General features: G+C 41.6%; 2 protein-coding genes across 2 annotated transcripts in view; one reads left to right on the top strand and one right to left on the bottom strand.

Annotated features, from left to right (window-relative positions):
• Window positions 1-1,031: 1,031 nt before the first annotated feature.
• smdt1b (single-pass membrane protein with aspartate-rich tail 1b) lies at window positions 1,032-16,411 on the bottom strand. Its single transcript, XM_020512179.2, has 3 exons — window positions 16,233-16,411; window positions 5,222-5,366; window positions 1,032-2,266 (listed from the first exon to the last, which is right to left on the bottom strand). The coding sequence occupies exons 1-2, from the start codon at window positions 16,392-16,394 to the stop codon at window positions 5,229-5,231; spliced, it is 300 nt and encodes a 99-aa protein (XP_020367768.1). The 5' UTR covers window positions 16,395-16,411; the 3' UTR covers window positions 1,032-2,266; window positions 5,222-5,228.
• A 21-nt stretch (window positions 16,412-16,432) lies between these two features.
• The window catches only part of LOC109912737 (N-acetylgalactosaminidase, alpha), a 36,033-nt gene continuing 35,488 nt past the window's right edge, over window positions 16,433-16,977 (top strand). Inside the window, exon 1 of the mRNA XM_048617331.1 lies at window positions 16,433-16,600. Coding sequence (XP_048473288.1) covers window positions 16,433-16,600 — 168 coding nt within the window. The remainder of the gene's footprint in view (window positions 16,601-16,977) is intronic.

The following is a 16,977-nucleotide window of genomic DNA, read 5'->3' as shown; positions in this document are numbered from 1 at the left end:
TCTTTCAGCTGAGAAATTGAAGTGAGGTCGTACCACAGCAACAATAAGACTTTAGGACTTTCTGGAATTGTGAAATGCACTTTTTTTTAAAAAAAAGTCAAAACTATAATGGTTTACTTTCATGTACAGTAGTATAATTTAAAACTTATACACTATATCTTTAACACTGAGCAAGGCTCATCTCCAGTTTCCTGGGAGCTGGTTGCAATTACACACATACCTAGTGAAGATTCATTTGTGGAGGCTGTAACAAAATCAGGAAACTAGTGTGAACTGTATTACTTGAGGATATCAGCACAATGTAAATGTGTGACCGTCTCATGGACAGATGCTACAGAAGGTCTTCTGTGATACTTAGAGGTTGCTGAATGGCTCCCAACATCAGGTGATTAAAAACCTAATTACAGTGTTGAACCAGTTTAGAAAGTCACAATCTCCCATCACTTGCAAGCAGGTAAATATATGGGAAGAGGGCAAGCAAAACAATTTTAAAAATGGACATCGTTTCCAGTTTTACAAAACAAAGAAGCCTTTCAAAGATGTATTTGCAGGTCAGCACCCATAGATGACAGTGTGGACCAGTGTCCATCAAAAAGGTGCCAGGCTATGTGAAGCTCTCTAATGGTAACATCAATGCCTGAGGATTGAGAAGCAGGAAATTATGCAAGGTTTTGACAGATACAGATAATGTGGGGAAAATAATAAACAGACCATCAGTAATAAGGTAGTCACCAAGGAATTAAGAATCTGGAACAAGGAGAACATGGAAATCACTGCTAGGAATGATGAAGCAAACAGTATCAAATGCAATAATGAGAGATACAGATGCAGGGAATAGAGGATGATGGTGTTAGTTTTATTATGGAAAATTGGGAAAGAAGCTTGAATAGGTTATAAATACAAGCATGGACCAATTGGGCTGAATGTGTAGGGTATACAGTAACAAACCAAGCCAATGTTTAAATCTGCAGTATTGTCAAAGTTATGAGCCAATGTCACAGCTTTTTCAGTAATATGGTGAAAAGACAAGATTCTGAACAAGATTTATTGCTGTGGATGACAAACTGCCACAGATGGTTCTAGCTCCTTAGACAACATAGGCAGCTGCAACCCAATCAAACAACACACTCAGTAATTCTTCAGACTCAGGAGATGACTAAATAAAATATTTAGCCCTACAACATTGTGCTATTAAAGAAAACATGCAACCCAATAAAATACAGACTGGAATAGTCCCTAGAATCAGAGTGCCCATTCTCATTCACTTGCCACCACAGGAACATGGTCAAAAACCTATTGCATTCACATCTATCTCCAAATACCAAATCTTAGAACAGCTCTGGCTGTTTCAGGAACAAAGTTTACTCAGTTAGGTTTAAGTGCACTTGATACTTATGATGTTCAGTATTTGAATTTCAGAACTTGAATGACTATAAGCAAACAAGGTGTAGAGCTGGATGAACACAGCAGGCCATTCACAGCAGACACTTCAGAAAATCTGAAGAAGGGTCTAGGCCCGAAACATCAGCCTTCCTGCTCCTCTGATGCTGCTTGGCCTGCTGTGTTCATCCAGCTCTACACCTTGTTATCTCAGAATCTGCAGTTCCTACTATCTCTGACTGTAAGCATTTGCTTTTAAGGCTTTTATCCTTTTCTGTTCAAATAATTGAATTTGATTGTATTAAAACTCCCTGAAATGAAGTAAAACATCAGGGCTGTACTGCAAAACGCACTTTATGAATGTTAAATCTAAGGATCATGTGGTCCCCACCCTGCCAGGATCCCTGCCATTAGTGGGCAAATCATGTCCACTCAAAGCTAGGGACTGTTACAGTTCAATTTAAAGAATGCACAGAACATTTACACAGATGACTGCAGCCAGTCTCAATATTTAGGAAAAAAGATAACCTGGTATTGTAGATCCTCATTTGAATCAATGTCTCAAGGAAAATGGAGAAAGGAAAATGTTTTCTCAGAACAGGGAGGAGAAAAAAATTAATCTTCAAAGGGAACCTAATTGAAAAATTCTCAATTTAATGCACTGCACATAACCGATCAGAATGGACACTTTCTTTAAAAGTCCTAATTTTCCCTCAAGCACACAGTATATACAACATATGCAAAATATTGTTACGAAGTTTTCATTCTCTCTTCAGTGTTCATGTCTTCTCCTAGCCAGAGGCGGCTTTGGATACAGGAATATGTACAGTTAGTCATTACTGTGGTGTGCAGTCCAATGAGAGCAAGCTCTAGACACAGCAGAAATCTGAAAGACAAAAAAGATTGAGAGGGTGTTTCACTTTGTTTCTAAAGTTTTTATTCCCCAGGTTGTTGACTTGGAGGCGAGAAGGTGGCCATGTTGAGCAAATGGCTGAAACATTAATTGTAGGAGGGGGTAAGATTCTAACCTTTCCAGAGATAATGGCTTAAACAGGGGATGCTGGATGGAAGGTCCTTAATGGCAAATTTTACCTTTGTATGACCCAGCCAACGATTCTAATGAAAGCATGCTTTTGGTCAGGGTCAGAAATCTCAGTCTCTGTACTAGCTTAGCCCTGTGGTTCTAGGTGCTTCAACTTCAGGCAGTTCAGACCTAGAAATCAGCCCTGAGCCACATTTTGTCTTGCACTCAACAGGACAATTTGCAAGAATACAAATTTAAAAAGGGAAAATCCAACGTTCATACTGAGAGAAGAGTGCTGATTGATCAGCACGTGAACCTGGACTGGTGGCAGGCATTTCCATGGAAAATGCAATAGAACCATACATCACAGAAACAGATACTTTGGTCCAACCAGTCCATGCCGAACATCATTCCAAGCTAAATTAGTCCCACATGCCTACTCCTGCCCATATCCCTCCAAGTCTTTCCTATTCATGTACTATCCAAAATGTCTTTTAAACATTGTAACTGTATCCTCATCCACCAATTCCTCAGGAAGTTCATTGCACCAGCAAACCACCCTCAAAAAAATTTGCCCCTCATGTCTTTTTTAAATCTCTCCTCTCACCTTGGTCTTGAAACTCCCCATCAATTGAACTCCCATCTCTTGTTGTTTTTCAAAGTTGAAACTTACGAGAAACAATGTTTCTGTAATTCCATTTTAATTAAGAGACACTGTTAGTGTTGTAATCTGTTGTTTCCAGAGCCACCTACTGTGTGAACCATTAGGATGAAGACAGTTGCAGGTAATTTTAGGGTGGTTAGAACTAGGTTCCCTTTAGTAATGTCTTGCTGTCACTCAAATAAATAGAATCAATTTGATTTTATAACCAATGCATCAAAATAAATCAATTGGAATTAAGTATAAAACCACAGTTGGTGTATAGGAATTCTAACTGTATTACACTCCTGTACTGCAGTGAGTCCTGAACTGTGTATCAATAATACACGAGTGTGACAGAAATTCCACCAATGTATCCACTGCACCCTTTAAATCAATGCTTAAATCAATGCTAGGACCATCAGTCAAATGGTAGTCTCCTTCTTAAATTCAATTCCACAAGTGTCCAGGTAAAATTCCTGCAAAACCAAGGTGTTTCTCAGTTGTCCAGCGTTCCAGGGGAGGGCAAAGAAAACACTTCATATACTCTTAAAGTGTAGTGACATTGACATTAATGACTGGGAGGAACTTGTTACCAATCATGCAAAATTGAAATAAGTTGTCCACCAAGCTGCCGAACAATTGGAGTCCAAATACCTTTAGTTGAGGCACAGCAGCACAGAACAGAACTAAAGAAAGTAAATCCTGCACTCTCAATCCCACTATTTTGTGGGACCGTCTTGCCTCACATGGCCAAAGATCTTTGGGTTCAGAATTGACCAGTTCGGTCATTACAGACCATGACAGAAACTCACGAGCCCAAGTTGATGGTATCCCTCAATTGAAGTCAGAGGGCGATACATATTAGATAGTTCATATCCTGAATGCGTAACTTGAAATGTAACTTTAATAATGCAGATGGTCAAAGGATCGATTTCTGTAATTCAATGTAATACAAATTCCATTTGTCAGTGTCAGCACAATGGAATGATAACTAGAATGAATAGTCTTTCACAGTTGCTGGAAGCTGTCCCATCACCTCAACTCCCAATTAAAATAAACTAGCGATTGATACAATTGGACTGAGCTGACCAAGATGCTAAACTCAAAGTGACCTGATGGTCAAACAGGCTTAACAACCAGGGCACCACAAAGTGCAAGATTTCTCACACAATGTGCTTTTGCCTCAAGACTAGAAGAGGCAGCTTTTGCACTGACTGTGACTAAACATTGATCAGAAGGTAAAATGAAAGAGCTGGAAAGTCATTGCCTGAGGTCATTAAGTGTGCTTTTACTTATTAATTTTTGGAATTACGTCACCTAAATTGGTTTTAGTCTTGTTGGGACTAGAGTCTAGAGTGAATTCACCTTCACCACAGTTGTGGTGAGCTGTACAGAATATGGTGTTGAAAGCCATTTTGGCAGTGATGAAAGATGTGAGATTTATAGAAACAACACTATTTTTTCTTTTAAAAAGAAAAAGAGTTTAGATTTCATAGTAGCAGAAATGGTTGTTTTTTGTTTTTGTGAAAGGATTTGGAAATCAACTGGGTTGGTCTTTCCAGAACCATGACTTAAAACCAGTATGTTTTTCTCTCAGAGTTGCGCAACTTTGAAACTGTCTGCTTAAGGCGGCAGTGGAGGTGGGGTTATTAAATATTTTAAGGCTGATATAGACTGATTTCCATTTCTAAGAATCAAGGTGATTGGGAATGTGGAATTCGAAACACTAACAGATGAGCCATGATCTCACTGATTGGAAGAGTAGGCTCAAGGGCCAACTTTTTCTACTTAGAGTCATAGGGTTCTACACAGCACAGAAACAGACCCTTTGGTCCAAGTCATCTGCGCCAACTAGACATTCTAAGCTGATCTAGTCCCATTTGGCCCATATCCCTCTAAACCCCTCCTATTCATGTACCCATCCAGATGCCTTCTAAATACTGTAATTGTACCAGCCTCCACCAGCTGCTCATACATACATGTACCACCCTCCACATGAAAAAGTTGCCCCTTCAGTCCCTTTTAAATCTTTCCCCTCTCACCTTAAACCTGTGCCCTCTAGTTTTGGACTCCCCTACCCTGGGAAAAAGACCTTGGCTATGCGACAATTTCACATTTATCCAATGAGGAAGTGCCAGCAGTTCATGGTGAAATTGATGTAAATGTTTCTTTACCTGTTAGTTAATCATCGTCATCATCATCAACTGGGACAAAGATATCATGTTCCTCCAGTAGTGAAGCGAAGCTCTTGCTGATCTGAGTGCCCATGTAAAGAAACGGGATGACCACAATAAAGACTTTCATGAGACCAAAGGGAGTCTGTAGAAGAGAAAACAGAACCTTAAAACACATCCTCATACAACTCAGATGTCAAACCTATACAGTTCCACTGTGATAGAGCATCTGTTTCACATGATCCAAGGTTACATTAGTGGCCTGTTCACAGTTGAGTCTTACCCTCACCATAACTACCAAGTAGTCAGGCAGAAGGCATCAACCCTGGTTCGGTGGATTGCACTCAAGTCAGAAAGGTCAAATCCAGCTGCAGAAACTTCAGGCGATAAGCCTAACACTCTGGTGCAGCAGTGTGGATGTGCTGCCCTGACAGAAAATGCCATCCTTCAGTTGACATGTTAACTAGAGGTCCCTTATGTTCCCTGTGGTGGGTACAGGATCCCATGGTCTTATTTCAATGAGAAGCAAAAAGGGCATTCTCCCCATTGTCCTGGCCTCCAATCCTTCCCACAGCCAACATCACAACAACAAAAAAAAAGGATTGTCATGGCATTATCACATTGCTGTTTGTTGGAGCTTGCTGTGGAAAAATAATCTGCCACATTACAACAGTACAAACTTCTGTTCCTTTTAAACAAAATAGCTTTCTCTTGGCCTTTCACTCTTTGTCTCTTTGCTCAATTTGTCTTCCCTCCATATACTGTGTGCCGTTTATACTGTTGCTGGTCACGTTCTTTGTGACCGACTGACTTCTAGTCCTTTCTCAAGAAAACTGGCCCAGGTATTCAAACTAACTTAATCCTCATTCGCATGCAGTGAGCCAGTTAGAATGGCTATGAGGACAATTGCTACAAATCTTTGCTTTAAAAATGTCAATGTACTTTGCTCATTTGCTGTTGGTTATTATCCTCCACTCTGCTTTGGGAAGTGTGGTATCAGGGGTGGATATATTTCCTATCAAGTGTAAAGGATCTGAGACACTGACAGAGAATATATGGAATGAATGTCATGTGATGCTAGAACATTTGAGTGAGAAATAAAAATCTGTTTTGCAGTTGCTGTAAAATGCACAAGTGGACAGATCTTTGCTGGGTTCTGATTTCCCCTCCCCACTCAGTCACTGTCAATTGAAATGAGTCAGAGGAATTTTCCACCATCGTCTCTCCTGGGAATTGGCTTGGGATTCTGAGCTCAGTGGGCAAAGACAAAAAAAGTCTGAAAATTAGTCAAACACAAATAAGTCTGAAGGTACTTTGGTAACATGCAATTGCAGCACTTTTAGTGAATGTAAATGCTTCTAGGCAATTTGGAATGGGTGGAATTATTCAAATGAGTGCATAAGAAATATTATTTTATTTTCATTACTTTCTTTTACTGCAAGGACTGGTACAAATGGATTCTGTGCACAAAGTGACCATTGCATTCCAGCATTCAAGACGGCCGAAATCCATTCTAATAATAAAACATATCCTAGCTGCAAAGTGAAGGTGTAAACCCATCACTTCACAAACTATTTTCAGTTGTGAGCTCAAATGTAAATCAGGGAAGATTAACATGATTCCAGGAAAAGGTAAGGAATGTCAGATCAGCCATGATCCTGTTGAATGCTTCAGCAGACTCAAGGAACCGAATGGCCTAGTCCTGTTCCTTACAGTCTTATGAAAACAAGACAGTAATAAGATGCAGGTAGTTTGGAATGTCAAGAATTAGTTTTATTCTATTTCTTTTATAGAGATAGGTTGAACAGGATGAAGGTTTCCTCCACTGGAGTTCAGAAGAATGAGAGGTGACCTTATTGAAGCAAATGAGATGCTTAGGAGACCATTAGATTCTGTGACAATGTCAATGATGCCCCTTGTGAGACAGACAAGAACCAGGGGATAACATTTAAAGGGTAGTACTTGTTTATTATGAATGCCATCATCAGGTGGAACAACATGCAGGATGCAGCATTGTGTCCAGTAGTGTCACTAGGCTATGTCAGTGTCTCGACAAAGGTGGATCACTCTTTCATAAGCAGAGATGGTGAGGGCAGCGCAACATGTAGGAGTAGTAGGCCATTCGGGCCATCTTTTTTGCTTGGCTACTCAGTGAGATTATGGCTGATCTGATAAACCTCAACTGCACTCTCCTGCCTTTTCGTTATAACCCTAGATTCCCTTACTGATTAAAAATCTGTTTATCTCAGCTGTGAATATGCTCAACCAACCAGCCTTGACAACTCTGATAAAGATTTCAACAGATTCACTACCCTCTGACACAAGAAATTCCTTTTCATCTGTGTCTTAAATGGACAACCACCGACTCTGAGATCATCAGGTCTGACAGCGTCTGTAGAGAGAAATCAGAGTTAACATTTCAGGTTGAGTAACCCTTCCTCAGAACTCAACCCGAAAATGTTGATTCCAATTTCTTTCCAAAGATGCTGCCAGACCTGCTGAGCTTTTCCAGCAATTTCTGTTTTTGTTTCTGATTTACAGCATCCACAGTTCTTTCAGTTTTTATTGACTGTGGAGATCATGCCCTGTGGTCCTACACCGTCCAACATGGGGAAACAACTGCTCTTCATCTACTCTGTAAAGTCTCCCAAGAATCTTGTGTCTCAGTAACGTAGCATTTTTTCTAAACTCCAATGATTACAGGTCCAGTTTATTTTTCCTACACTCATATCACCAATGCCAGGCATTTATTCAATCATATAAATTTTGTTTCTATACTAGTGGGTAGAATATGAAATACACACATGGGCACTGAATACCAAGACACTGGATAAGGAAGACAAACAACTGTTAGAACAATTTAATGAGATCAATGTTCTCTGAATAGAAGTATGAAGCAAAAGATTTTTGAAAGAAATAAATTATTACTGGGGCAGCATGATGGCTCAGTGGTTAGCACTGCTGCCTCAAAGCGCCAGGGACCTGGCTTCGATTCCACCCTCGGGCAACTGTCTGTGTGGAGTTTGCACATTCTCCCTGTGTCTGCGTGGGTTTCCTCTGGGTGCTCTGGTTTCCTCCCAAAGTCCAAAGATGTGCAGGCTATGTGGATTGGCCATGCTAAATTGCCTGTAGTGTTGAGGGATGTGTAGATTAGGTGGGTTTATAGGGGGATGGGTCTGGGTGGGATGCTTGGAGGTTCAGTGTGGACTTGTTGGGCCAAAGGGCCTGTTGCCACACTGTAGGGATTCTAAAAAAAAAATCTTACTTTAGATAAGAGGGCAAAAACTGTTTACCATACTCTAGACATGGTCTATAGAAACTGTACCTTTTTATATTTCTAAATGGATTATGGAAAGGATTGCTGAAAAGATTACATTCTTAAAAAGCAAATTTACCAAAGCTCATTGCTGCTTTTTTCAACCATTTTTTGTTAGTTGCAGATGAGCTGGCACTCACTTGTACAAAGTGAAATTCAGTTGGCACAAGTAGTTGCTTGGTTTGTGGAGTTGTGACCAGGTGTGGATGATAAATGCCAACTGTCTGCCAACATTGATGTAGTCAGCTCTCAGGTAGTGGAACAGTTTGTGGATGTGAACAATATTGCCAGAAGCCTTTAGTGTTTCTCTCTCTCTCTCTCTGCACAGGCAAATACCTGAAGCAAGCCAGTTTAGTTTAGTTGTTGTAAGCCTGTTGATTTTAACTTTTAGGTCACAAACTATCATGTACCTCCTTCAGGGAAGTACAAAGTACCTGGAGAAGTGAAATTGAAGAACAGTATGCCCTGGAAAGCAAAAGAACCATCTCAGTGAACTTTCCCAGTTTATTTTTCCTACATCCATATCACCAATGTTTTTTTGTCTAGCTGTATGGATAGGGAGAGTTTGAGAAGGGATTAGAGTTTTAACTAATAAAGTTACATGTCAACCATTCATATCTTGGATCTATTTATTTTAAATAAATAGTAACTCTTGGTACATACAAAACCTAACTCTCTTTTCTGTTAACCCAGGTCTAAAGAGAGAAGTAAATTGAAGAACTTTTGAGTTCTTTCATAAAATCTTTTAAGTTTAGAGATGACTTTGTGAATTTCTTGATTTCCAGCACAGTGAAGCATGACAAATAGAAGTAGTGCCTTGTACAGTTTTAGCAAGACTTTCCTATTTTTATACTCTATTTCCTTTGAAATAAAGGCTGAGATTCCACTGGTCTTCCCTATTACCTACTAACCTTGTTTGCCAGCGTTTTGGTGATTTATGCACGAGGTTTCACAAATCCCTGTGTGGCAACTTCCTGCAGTCAGTTCATCTAGATGACATTTAGCTCCTTTATTCTTCCTCATAACCTCACATTGTCCCACATTATATTCCATCTGCTAAGTTTTTATCCCGTTACTTAATCTGTCTAAATCCCCCTGCAGACTCTGTCATCCTCACAGCTTGCCTTTCCACCTATTTTTTGAGTCATCCACAAACCTGGCAATTGTTCATTCATTCCCCTCATCCAAATCATTAATCTATGTAGTAAATAATGGCAGGGAGGTGGGGATGGAGAATAGGTGCAGCAGCAGCTGAAGCCCTGGCACTGCCTCCTGCTTCTGCAAACGCCCCTCCCAGGGGGGTGCAGCGGCTGGACAGGACCAAGACAGTGAGACAGTGGCCGAGGAGACAGAGTCTGCAGGTTCCTTTGGAGAGAGGAAGCTCTGCTTTGTTGGACCCAGCTCCACACCTCAACACCTCAACCTTAGACTCAGCACATACATGCTCACTACCTGCGGCCTGTCATGGCCTGGTTACATCACAGACCACATTGATGCACTCGTGTGGGTCAATGGGAATTATAGATAATCAACCCAGTAAAATAAGACATCTTGCTTTTATGATGATAATGAGGTAAGTTGTTTCTTTCAGAGAACTCCCTTCCCCAGAAAGCAGTGGTAGTTGAGTCATTGGCTATATTCAAAGCAAAATTAGACAAACTTTTGATTGACCTAGCAGTCATAGAGATGTACAGCACAGAAATAGATCCTTCGGTCTAACTTGTCCACGCCAACTAGATATCCTAAATTAAATCTAGTCCCATTTGCCCGCATTTGAACAAAATGCCTTAAATGTCACCAATGTGCCTGCTCCAACCACCACCTCTGGCAGTGCATTCCAGGTTCCTACCGCTCAAATTTCCCTCACATCTCCCTTAAACTTTTGCCCTCTCACCTTGAACCTATGCCCCTTTGTAGTTGAAACTTCAACCCTGGGAAAAAGTCTCTGACTATCTACACTATGCCTCTAATAATTTTGTAGACCTCTATCAGGTCTCCTCTCAGCTGCTGTCTTTCCAACAAAAACAATCCTAGTCTTTTTAACCTTTCCTCATAGCCAATGCCCTCGAGATTGGGCAACATCCTGGTGAACCTGCTCTGCACTCTCTCCAAAGCTTCCATGTCCTTCTGCTAATGTGGCAACCAAAACTGCACACAATACTCCAAATGCAGCCTAACGAGGGTTTTATCATCTCTGCAACATGGTTTGCCAACTCTTGTACTCCATGCCCCAGCCGATGAAGGCAAGCATGCCCATATGCCTTCTTAATCACCTTGGCCACTGGTGTTGCCACTTTTAGGGAACTGTGGACCTACACGCCCAGATCCATCTGCATGTTAATGTTCCTAAGGGTTCTGCCATTTACAGTATAATTCACACCTAAATTTGATCCTTCAAAATGCATCACCTCGCATTTGTCTAGTTTAAACTCCACCTGCCATTTCTGTGCCCAAGTTGCCAATCTATCTATATCCTGTTGTAACCTTTCACAATCATCAGTACCATCAGCAACTCCACCAATCTTCGTGTCATCTGCAAACTTACTAATCAGACCACCCATGTTTTCCTCCAGATCGTTTATATATACTACAAACAGAGGACCCAAGACTGATCCCTGTGGGACACCACTAGTTACTGGTCTTCATTCTGAAAAAACACTCTTCTACCATTACGCTCTGTCTTCTATGACCAAGCCAGTTTTGTATCCATCTAGCCAGCCCACCCCAAATTCCATGTGATTTTGGCTTTTGTACCAATCTGCTATGTGGGACTTTATCAACTGCCTTACTAAAGTCCACATAAACTACATCCACAGCCCTACCTTCATCAATTATCTTTGTCACCTCTTCAAAAAATTTGATAAGGTTGGTGAAACATGACCTTCCCCGCACAAAACCATGCTGCCTGTTGCTAACTAGTCCATTTTCCTCCAAATGTGCATATATCCTGTCCCACAATATCTTCTCCAAGAGCTTCCCCACCACAGATGTCAGACTCACCAGCCAATAATTTCCTGGATTATTCCTCCTTCCTTTCTTAAACAAAAGGAACAACATTGGCTAATATCCAGTCCTCTGGAATCTCGCCAGTGGTTAAAGACGGTGTGAAGATATCTGCTAATGCCCCAGCTATTTCTTCCCTTACCTCTCTCAGAAACCTGGTACAGTTGCCATCTGGCTCTGGAGACTTGTCTACCTTAATGCAATTTAGGATACCCATTCATGGCCCCTTTTAGCCTTCCTAATTTTGCGTTTAACTTCCTTCCTAATTGCTCTACACTCCTCAATGGCTTCGTCAGTTCATAGCTGCCTAGACCTATCATATGCTTCTTTTTTCCTTTTGACTAAGTTTACAATTTCCCTTGTCTTCTATGGTTCCTGGATCTTGCCATTCAGTTTTGCAGGGACATGCACGTCCTGCACTTTAATCAAGTGGTCCTTAAAAGCCAGATGCCAGACGTAGATTTGCCATCAAATAACTGCTCCCAATCCACATTCCCCAGTTCTTGTCTAATGTGGATGTAATTGGCCCTTACCCAATTAAACACCCTCATCCAAGATCCACTCTTGTCCTTGTCCATGATTACTCAAAATCATATGGAGTTATGGTCACTAAGCCCAAAATGCTCTCCTACTGAAACATTGATCACCTGTCCTGGTTTATTCCCTAATACCAAGTCTAGTTTGACCGCCTCTCTGGTTGGATTGTCAACATACTGTCTCAAAAAGCACTCCTGAATACATCTAACAAATTGCTCTCCATCCGAGCCCCTGGCTCTAAAAGGAGTCCCAGTCAATAAGAGGAAAGTTGAAGTCTCCCACCAAAACTTACTTGCTTGCTTTTTCAAACCTTTCTAGTATCTGACTACATATCTGCTCCTATCTCATGTGGGTTGTTGGGAGGTCTATAGAAAACTCCCAACATTGTGATTTCACCTTTCCTATTCCTGAGCTCCACCCATAATGGCCCATAACCCTCTAAACTCTTCCTATTCATTTACCCATCCAGACACCTTTTAAATGTTGTAATTGTACCAGCCTCCACCACTTCCTCTGGCAGCTCATTCCATACACACACCCACCCTCTGCGTGAAAAAGTTGCGCCTTAGGTCCGTTTTAAAGCTTTCCCCTCTCACCTTAAAACCTATGCCCTCTCGACTTGGACTCCTCTACCTTGGGTAAAAGACTTTGGCTATTCACCCTATCCATATCAAGGATGACAGGGGTCGGGGGCAAACAAGAAATTGGGATCACCCATGACCATGATGACTGGTGAAGCAGGCTCAAAGAGCGGAATGATCTACTCCTATGTTCTCACATTAATCTGATATTAATTCATCCACTAAAACAATTTGCTTTAATGTTATTATATTAAAATAAATTGATCACTTTTCATACTAAACCCTTATTTATAATATAAGCGTTTTACACATATTAAATCATGCACGCTTTGATTATGTAGCTTTAATAATGTAGACAAAGAAGCAGTTTCTGTAACTCAATATAATAAAAATTTCACATTGCCTGTGTCAGCATGAAGGAATGATAACTAGGATGAATGCTGTCTTCCACAGCAGCTGGCAAAGGTCCTATCATCTCAAATCCCCAATTACGATAACACCTCATGATTTAGCCAACTAGCGGGTCAAACACAAGATAGCTGATAGTCAGAAAGGGCTAAAAAGCTACAACTCACTAGCTCCTGTAACACAAACAGAGGAGTCTGGGATTTCTGAAGAAGGGTCTAGGCCCAAAACGTCAGCCTTCCTGCTCGGCCTGCTGTGTTCATCCAGCTCTACACCTTGTTATCTCAGATTCTCCAGCATCTGCAGTTCCTACTATCAGGTGAAAACTGTAGATTTGTTAAACAGAGAAACTACAGCATGGGGCTTAGCACAACAAAATCATCTTCAGAGAAGAACTGAGATGCAGTCAAGAATGTTTCAAGAATGTTTAACTGGATCTGAGAGCTCTAACAGAAGGAAAGACCGACAAGTTAAGGACTGTTAAGTATAACTTTTGCTTTTCAAGATACGTCCTCATTCACGGCATCAATTTAATCTCCTGTTGCCCTCGTCAAAGTAAATCCTCAGTAAGCCACAAGACTCACAAAGACAACAAAATTATATTCAGTCTATAATCATGAAGCATTTATTGCCTATCCTGAATCACAGGACAGTTAAGAGTCAATCACATTACTGTGGGCCTTGAGTCACATTTAGGCCAGATCAGCAAAGAACAGAAGATTTCCTTCCATAAAAGGACATTAGTGAGCAAGCTGCATTTTTAAAACAATGTATGATAGCTAACGTAGCCATCATGGCTGATTCTAGCTTGTATTATTAATTGAATTTGAATTGAATCAGCTACTGTGGTGGGATGTGAACCTAGGTCCCCCAGCATTAGCCTGGCCCCCTACATTACTCATCCAATGACATTACTAACCACCAACCCCTCTTCCCAAATCACTCACTCAGCAGTCTGGCTTTTCTCCCCGCCACCCCTACAGCAACACCAAGCCTCCATTCCAGGTACTATTAACTTTTCTGAACTGAGTCCAATGCATTTATAGATGTCTTTAAAAATCAACCTGTTACAGATAGGTTTTACATGTCTTGAGGAGGTGGGAACTTTCCCACTGTGCCACAAGATCCTACTCTATCTCCTTTATATCCTTTAAGTAAGGAGACCAATACAGTACACAATACTCTGTACTGTATAACTGAAGCATAATCCTCCTACATTTGTATTCAATTCCCTTTGCAATGAACAATAACTTTCTATTGGCTTTCCTAATTACTTGTCACATTGCCATAGTAGTATTTTGTAATTTGCGTACTAAGACACTCCGATCCTTCTGTACCTCAGAGCTCTGCAATCGCTTGCTAATTATCAAACATGTTTCTTTAATCTTCCTGATGAAAGAGGCCACTTCACATTTTCCCACATAATATTCTATTTGCCAGATATTTGAGCACAGAACCTACCTTTGTGTCAGCAGCAAAACCAGTTCCTATAGCTTTGGCCTGTTTATATAAATGCTAAAATGACGTCCCAGCACTGTAGCACGACTCGATCATAAGATTGTAATAAATGGGAGCAAGAGTAAAAGAAATTCCTCCCCTTTACCATGTTATGGTAGACCTCTTATTTTAAACTATGCCCGGGCTCTAAATCTCCCCAGAACTAAAGGGTGTACCTATGCAAGCCGTTTCCAGCTCTTTCCTCCAAAAACAAAAGGCATAGAACCGACCTAATTGAGACTTTTAAAATACGAAGGATAATATCCAACATTGAGTTCGATAATTACAGAACTTCCTCAACAGCAGCTGTCGATGACAAACCCTCCAGACTCAATCATTCACTTCTACCATAATTGGTACCAAAATCAGTGATGCAGTGGACAGTGAAGAAAATTACCTCAGAGTACAATGGGACCTTGATCAGATGGGCCAAGGGATGGCAGATGGAGTTTAATTTAGATAATGTGGTGTTGCACGTTGGTAAGGCAAATCAGGGCAGGATTGTACACGTATTGGTAGGGTCCTGGGGAATGTTGCCAAACAAAGACCTACAGATGCAGGTTCATAAATCCTTCATAGCGGAGTCACTGGTAGACAGGGTAGTGAAGGCAGCGTTTGGTACGCTTGCCTTTATTGGTCAGTGTGTTGAGTATAGGAGTTAAGATGTCATGTTGTGGCTGTACTGGAAAGCTTGAAAGGGTTCAGAAAAGATTTACAAGGATATTGCCAGGGTAGAAGGGCTTGAGGCAAAGGAACAGGCTGACTATTCTGGGGCTATTTTCCCTGGAATGTCAGAGGCTGAGGGGTGACCTTGTGGAGGTTTACAAAATAATGAGGGGCATGGATAGGGTGAACAGCCAAGTATTTTTCCCAGGGTAGGTGAGTCCAATCTAGAGGACACAGATTTAAGCGAGAGGGGTAAGATTTAAAAGGAATCTAAGGGGAGATATTTTCATGCAGAAGGTGATGCATGCATGTAACAAGCTGCCACAGGAGGTGGTGGCGACTGGTACAATTATAACATTTAAAAGGTATCTGGATGGGTACATGAATAGGAAGGTCTTAGAGGGATACGGACCAAATGCTTGCAAATGGGACTAGATTAATTTAACATATCTGGTCGGCATAGACGAGTTCGACCGAAGGGCCTGTTTCTGTGGTGCATACATCTATGAATCGATAACAACCATCTCTTTCTGCCTGCACCAACAACCCTTCTCTCAACGCATTTCGGCTTATAACCTGACATAACCTTATCCTTTGCTTTCTCCCTCATTCCCTGCCTGGCTTTTATTACTTTAAAAAGAAGTTAATTTACAAATGCTGCCTGGCCTGCTGATTGTTTCCAGCATTTTCTGTTTTGGTGCAGATTTCCAGCATCCGCAGCATTAACATTTCCCTACTGGACTCGATTGATTGGCTAAACTCAACCAACCATCTACCAGCTCCCTAGGCGTCTGTTGGTGGACGGAACTGTCGATCAACGACATTGCACCAACCAGCACGTACCAATGACGACATCTTCAGCGATTTCCGCGTATTGGTGGCCAGCAAAGATGTCAATCACGGCAACGCGCTTCCTGATTGGTCCTGGGTGGCTGTCAATCTAACCCGTACATCCGCGTCTTCCCCTACTACCGGTAGAATTTAGCTGCCGGAACGTTGGGCTCACCTTGACGGGCTTGGGTAAGATAGCGCCCGATTTAGTCATCACCACCTTTCTAGAAGTGTTCAGTTGACCCCCTGCTTTAATTTGGGGCTTGAAAAGGCCCCGCGGTACTCCAAGCCGCAGGGAGCTGCCGACCCCGAGAAGAAGCCGCCCGACCGCAGCCATCTTTGCGGACAGAAGATTGGGACGTCACCGAGATTTAAATGAGGCTGACGACCTTTGACCGCAGCTGGCGGGTTCCCATGGCACCCTGTTACCATGGTGCCAGCATCACTATTATCCGCAGCAACAGACCGTCAGAGGCCTTAAACCTAAATGTTTTGAATGGGTGGGGTCGTGCCTTTCATATTGGTGCCCTAGAGCTTGGTTGGGTAAAATCTGATTTGGGACAAGACCTCATTGAATGGTGAATATGCTTGAGGGTTTCGCTGGTCTCCCATTCAGGTGGGGTTGATTGCCCAGGAGGGACCGAATGGTCTGCTTTTGTGGTGCAACCTTTCTCTGATATGTGAAACCCTGGTAACATCGCTTTGTGAATCTGGCAAGGGTCAAAGGTTGAATCACTTCCTTCTAACATCATTGTGTGGACATGATTGTGTGAAAGCCATGATGTAGAGATGCTGGTGTTGGACTAAGATGGACAAGGTCAGCAATCACCCAACACCAGGTTATAGTCTAACAGGTTTATTTGAAAACACAAACTTTCAGAGTGTTACTCCTTCTTCAGGTGTTAGTGACAGAGGTAGTA

Source organism: Rhincodon typus, chromosome 37 (genome assembly GCF_021869965.1).
Source record: "Rhincodon typus isolate 14 chromosome 37, sRhiTyp1.1, whole genome shotgun sequence".
NCBI lineage: Eukaryota > Metazoa > Chordata > Chondrichthyes > Orectolobiformes > Rhincodontidae > Rhincodon > Rhincodon typus.
Note: the sequence above shows the minus strand (reverse complement) of the source record. Positions and strands in the feature narration are given on the sequence as shown.